Source organism: Rhinatrema bivittatum, chromosome 19 (genome assembly GCF_901001135.1).
Source record: "Rhinatrema bivittatum chromosome 19, aRhiBiv1.1, whole genome shotgun sequence".
Classification (NCBI taxonomy): domain Eukaryota; kingdom Metazoa; phylum Chordata; class Amphibia; order Gymnophiona; family Rhinatrematidae; genus Rhinatrema; species Rhinatrema bivittatum.
The window spans coordinates 35913458-35918374 of record NC_042633.1 but is presented as its reverse complement, the minus strand read 5'-3'; the positions used below and the strand labels follow the sequence as shown (position 1 = coordinate 35918374).

Below are 4917 nucleotides of genomic sequence, written 5' to 3'. Positions count from 1 at the left end.
CTAGAAGAAAAGGAAGAAGGGGTAATTAGAACGGAAACTGACAGAGAAAACTGCCCAATCAGAAGGCGCAATTTAAGAAGCTGGCAGCTCTATCCACCAATCAGCGGCTGTACGCCGGAGAACTGCTTACGCCATCTTTCTGCTGATTTCTTTTTTTTTTTTTTTTCCCCCACAATTCCTTTGTTGTTACCCCGGCTCAGGGCACGCCAATGGAAGCGGGCCAGGGGGCGGGGCGGGAGGGCGTGCACTCATTATAGCAGGCGAGGGGTGGGAGCGCAGCGGGAACGCCACCACCCAATCCCGTGCTCAAGTAGAAGGTGAGGAGCCAATCGGGAGGCACGCCGGACGAGCGACGTCACGGGACGAGGAAGCGAGCGATGGCGTCCGGTGCGGAGCGCGGCCGGAGCGGCGCCGAGCCCGAGCGGGAGAGGGAGAGGGAACCTGGTGCAACCTTCGAGTGCAACATCTGTCTGGACACGGCGCGGGACGCGGTCATCAGCCTGTGCGGGCATCTCTTCTGGTAACGGAGCGCCGGGGTGACGTCAAGACACGCGACGCGGCCACCTAGACGCGCGTGACATCACCGTTGCGGCCGTGGCGGTGACGCTTCCACCCCACCCAGACCTCGTTGCGTGTGACGTCATGACGCCTGATGCAACGTGACGTATCCCCCTTTTCAGCCGGAGAACGCGTGCCGGGCACGTGTCTTAAGCCCCGCTTACGTCATACACAGCCCGTGCTTATATCCACGTGGTGTTGCTGTCATCGCTCGCCGGGGGGTGTGACATAGCTTTTGGGGGTCAATCTGCTAACGTACATGAGGGCAGATGAAGCCTTGAAAAGGTTCATCCGGTCTGCCCTCAGAGAAGGGTAATAACTGCTGCTTCCTGCAGGTTAATCCTCTCCCCTGCAGAAATGTTACACCAAAATCACCACTGGCTACCTTGGGTCTTCGTGTCCTTCCTCCAGCGATAAAAGTGAGGTGTGTGCGTTAGCATGAGGATGAATCGCAGTGCCTTCTGCAGTGCTTCGACTTCCAGAGGCGAAGCTGCAATGGTCTGTAGTCACATCTGTGGAATTGGACTCTTGCCTTCAAAGGCAAGGGTCCAATACCCTATAAGCAGGGCCCCCAGCCTCCCACTATTCAGTTCAAAGTAGCAGTCAAGCCCAGTGCAGCAAAGGATGAGGATGTGGCCTGCTGCTTGATCTGCAGGCAAAAAATAGAGGAGCAAGGAGGAATGGTTTGGGAAAAACTTGGGGGGTATGTGTGAAAAGAGCTGGGGGGGAGATGTGTGCATTGACAGTTGGGGTGAGAGTGTACTTAGGATGCAAAAAGGAAGGGAGAGAAAGAGACCCCCCCCCACACACAAATACAAGATCCCAGAATCTCTCTTCCCCTTTCCCCATATCTCGCTTCCTTCCTTCACCTCAATGCCTCTCTTCTCACCCCCTTATCCTTAATGCTTCCTCCTCATCTCCCCTTTCCTGATCTTCCCCACATCAATACATGGGATTCCCCATCCATAAAACTCCCAAAAGAACAAACTAATTACTCAGACAGAAAGCAAGGTTGGAAAAACAATTTTTATTACACAAAATAAATCAGGGCTATTTAATGTGCAAAACAAATTGAGTTTGTGGAAATGCGCCACGCAAACATTGCCACAGAATATTCTAATGCTTGCCGCAGAATCTACGTCTGAGCTACAGCAGGAAGTCGATTTTGGCACTAACACTTTCCTGCCCCTTTTTATCACTTCTTCCTTGTATCCCTCTGTACTTGGGTTGGTCCCAAAAGCTCCTTCCTGGTCCACCTTCCTTGTCAAGCGATGCAAAAATGTTATTTAGTAAAGTAAGCCATGTCCGAGACACTTCTCCTGATTTTAAATGGCTCAAATACTCGGGTGCTTTCTCGAAAAAAAAAAATATATATATATATATTGCCTGGCTATGAATGTGTTAATTCTTCCTCTCCCTTTCTCCCTTGCAGCTGGCCCTGCCTTCACCAGGTGAGTGCAGTTTGCCTACATGAGGAGGGGTAACTACCTAGCGCACACAGTTAAGGGGTCCCCCCCCCCCCTCTCCGCATAGGGCCAAGCAACGCTGCGTCTGGCAGCTTTCCCTGTGCTGGCTCTGGGGGTGGCCATTTTGTAACCTTTGAACTGACACCTCTGTTTAGCCAGCTGAGGGAGGGGAGCAGGACCCTGAGAATTTTGAATAATTCACATGGGAGCGGAGGATCTCCCTTTCCTTACCCTCTCTCTCTGCCTCGCAGTGGCTGGAGACTCAACCCGATCGGCAGGAGTGCCCCGTCTGCAAAGCTGGGATTAGCCGGGATAAAGTCGTCCCCTTGTATGGCAGGGGCAGCAGCACCCAGCAGGACCCCAGGTAGGAACCTGCAGCAGCAGCAGTGCACCCAGCAAGAGGCTGGAGCCATAACTTGCTACCGATTTTGTATAACTCTGGGCCCAACCTTCCTTCACTCCACAGGTTGAAGACGCCGCCGCGACCACAGGGACAGAGGCCAGAGCCGGAGAGTAGAGGGGTGAGTCTGTCGCCAGCGCCTGCCTTGCTCTAAATTTCTGCGACCCTCCCCTCCTAGTCCCAGCTCTACCCCCCCCCCCCCCGAGTGCTGCTGCTGCTGTTGCTCATTTTGGTCCCCCGCTGCTCTCTCTCTGTCCCCAGGGTTTCCACCCCTTCGGAGATGGCGGTTTTCACATGTCCTTCGGGATCGGGGCCTTCCCCTTTGGATTCTTTACCACAGTATTCAACGGCGCGGATTCCTTCCAGAGAGGAGGTCAGTCACGAACCCCAAGCCCAACTCTGCTTCTGTCTGTGCTGTATCTGTTCCGTGCTGGATGTAGGAAACTCTCTTCCCTCGGGATAGGAGGCAGGCTAGAGGGCAGCATTAAATGGTCAGCTTTCCATATGGAGCAAGGTCGTTGGTGGAGTGGCCCCCGGGGGTCTGTATTGGAACCTCAGGAACCTGGGCAACTAAATGCGAGATGAAATTTTAAATGCGGACAAGTGCAAAGTAAGGCCCACAACGAAAAATAATCCCAACTGCAGGCACTCGACACTGGGTCCTGTGCTTAGGCGTCGCCACCCAGGAAAAGGACCTTGGGGGTCCTTCCGGGACAGTACCTTGAAATCTTCGGCTCAGTGTGGGGTGGCAGCCAAAAAAGGCAACCAGGATGGTAGGAATCATTTGAAAAGGAACAGAGAACAAACCCTGCGAACATCAGAATGCCCTTGCATGGACGGATAGGGTGACCGCACCTTGAGCGTTTGGCTGTGGTTCTGGTCACCGCCGCCCCCCCTTCTCAAAAAAAAAAAAAAAGTCATAGTGGACAAGAAAAAAGTAAGAGAAGAGCGGATAAAGAGGTTGGTGAAGCTCCCTTAATGGAGAAAGCCTAAACAGATTAGGGCTCTTTAGCTTGGTCAAGAGACTTCTGAGGATGGGGGGGAGGGGGGTATTATAATTCTGCTTTATAAAATCATGGGGGGGGGGGTGGAACGGTTAAATAGGCACCCGGGCTAAGCGCTGGGCATTTTTCTGCCGTCATTACTCTGGCTCCGCCGGGCGTGTGTGACCTGGACCGGCCCCCGTCGGAAACGGGGCACGCTTCCTGTACCTGTTCTGTGCCGAGGCAGTGTGCGCGCGCGTGGGGAGGGGAAATAATGTTTTGTTTTTTCTCCTGTTCTCTCTCTCTCCCACCCCCCCCACCCGCTGCAGAGGCGAACAGAGTCCCTCACGGGGGCAATGGCAGCGGCTGGCAAGACTCGCTCTTCATCATCCTGGCGGTTTTCTTCTTTTTCTGGCTCCTGAGCGTGTGAATCCTGCTTCCCGGGAGCGGGGGAGCACAAGATACTGTGACCCCAGAGACTTCGCTTGTATCCCCCCCCCCCAACCTGTGAGGGGGGGGTGGGCAGTAAAGCAGATGCCCTTCCCCCCTGTACTGCCCTCCCTGCCCCTTCTCTACAGGCGCTGGCCTTTTCAATCCTCCGGAAGAAAGAAGTGATGGGGGTGGGAGAGCTCTGCCTGCCTTTCACCTCTGTTCCCCCCCCCCCCCCCCCAGCTGCTGCAGTGAGGATTATGACAGCCGAAGTGGATTCGGGGGTGGGGAACTGCAGTTTGGCAAACAACTGGCAGTCTCTCTCCCTCTCCCCCCCATTTCTTACACGGACCAGAAGGTGTGGTCCTGCCAGGGCTCACCCCACATTCATGGCCGTGAAGCCTGGGAAATCTCCCAGCGTGCTTTGCAAGACGGAGGGTCAGGGGTCCTCCTTCCTAGATCTCGACCCCCCCACCCCCCCACCTGCCGGCAGTAGATCCGACAAATAGGAATTTTTAATTTCTGTAACTTTTCTGTGGATTATGCAGAGATGTGGTGTGTGTGTCACTTTCGCTGTAAAAAAAAAAAAATCTATCAAAGCAGAAAAATATAAAAAGGAGAAGTGGAGGCGAGAGCAGAAACGGAGGTGTGCTGGTGTTTTCTGGGGCCTGCAGGCTGACATTTCACACTACATAATCATCAGTTCTGGAAACGGTTTCCAGCCGGGGCTCAAGTGGCGCCGAGGATGCCTCGTGCCTCCCACCTTCCACGTTTCCCCAGACGGACATCGCATGGTTTCTGGTACCCAGGCTCAACGGAACAGGGAGACGCGGAGCGGGAGAAATACATCCTCTCCCCCCCCCCCCCCAAAACCACGCAGTGAGATTGTGTTTTTCCTGGGGGAGGGGGGCCCTCTGTGCATGCACGGAGATGGTCATGGGGGTGGGTGCCCTTCAGGTTTCAAATCTCCTTTTCTGCATCCACCCACCTGCATTTCTGCCTCCTTGGGTCCTGTTTTGATATCCCTCCCCAGTGCATCTTGGGATCTGTAGTCTTGCCTTCCCTGCCCCTCCTAGCGCAC

The 4917-nt window shown here is 54.5% G+C and overlaps 1 protein-coding gene across 1 annotated transcript; it reads left to right on the top strand.

Moving 5' to 3' along the window:
- Positions 1-280: 280 nt before the first annotated feature.
- RNF5 (ring finger protein 5) lies at positions 281-4548 on the top strand. Its single transcript, XM_029584744.1, has 6 exons — positions 281-520; positions 1991-2009; positions 2276-2388; positions 2491-2545; positions 2686-2797; positions 3737-4548. Exons 1-6 carry the CDS (start codon positions 378-380, stop codon positions 3835-3837), a joined length of 543 nt encoding a protein of 180 aa, XP_029440604.1. The 5' UTR covers positions 281-377; the 3' UTR covers positions 3838-4548.
- Positions 4549-4917: the final 369 nt, after the last annotated feature.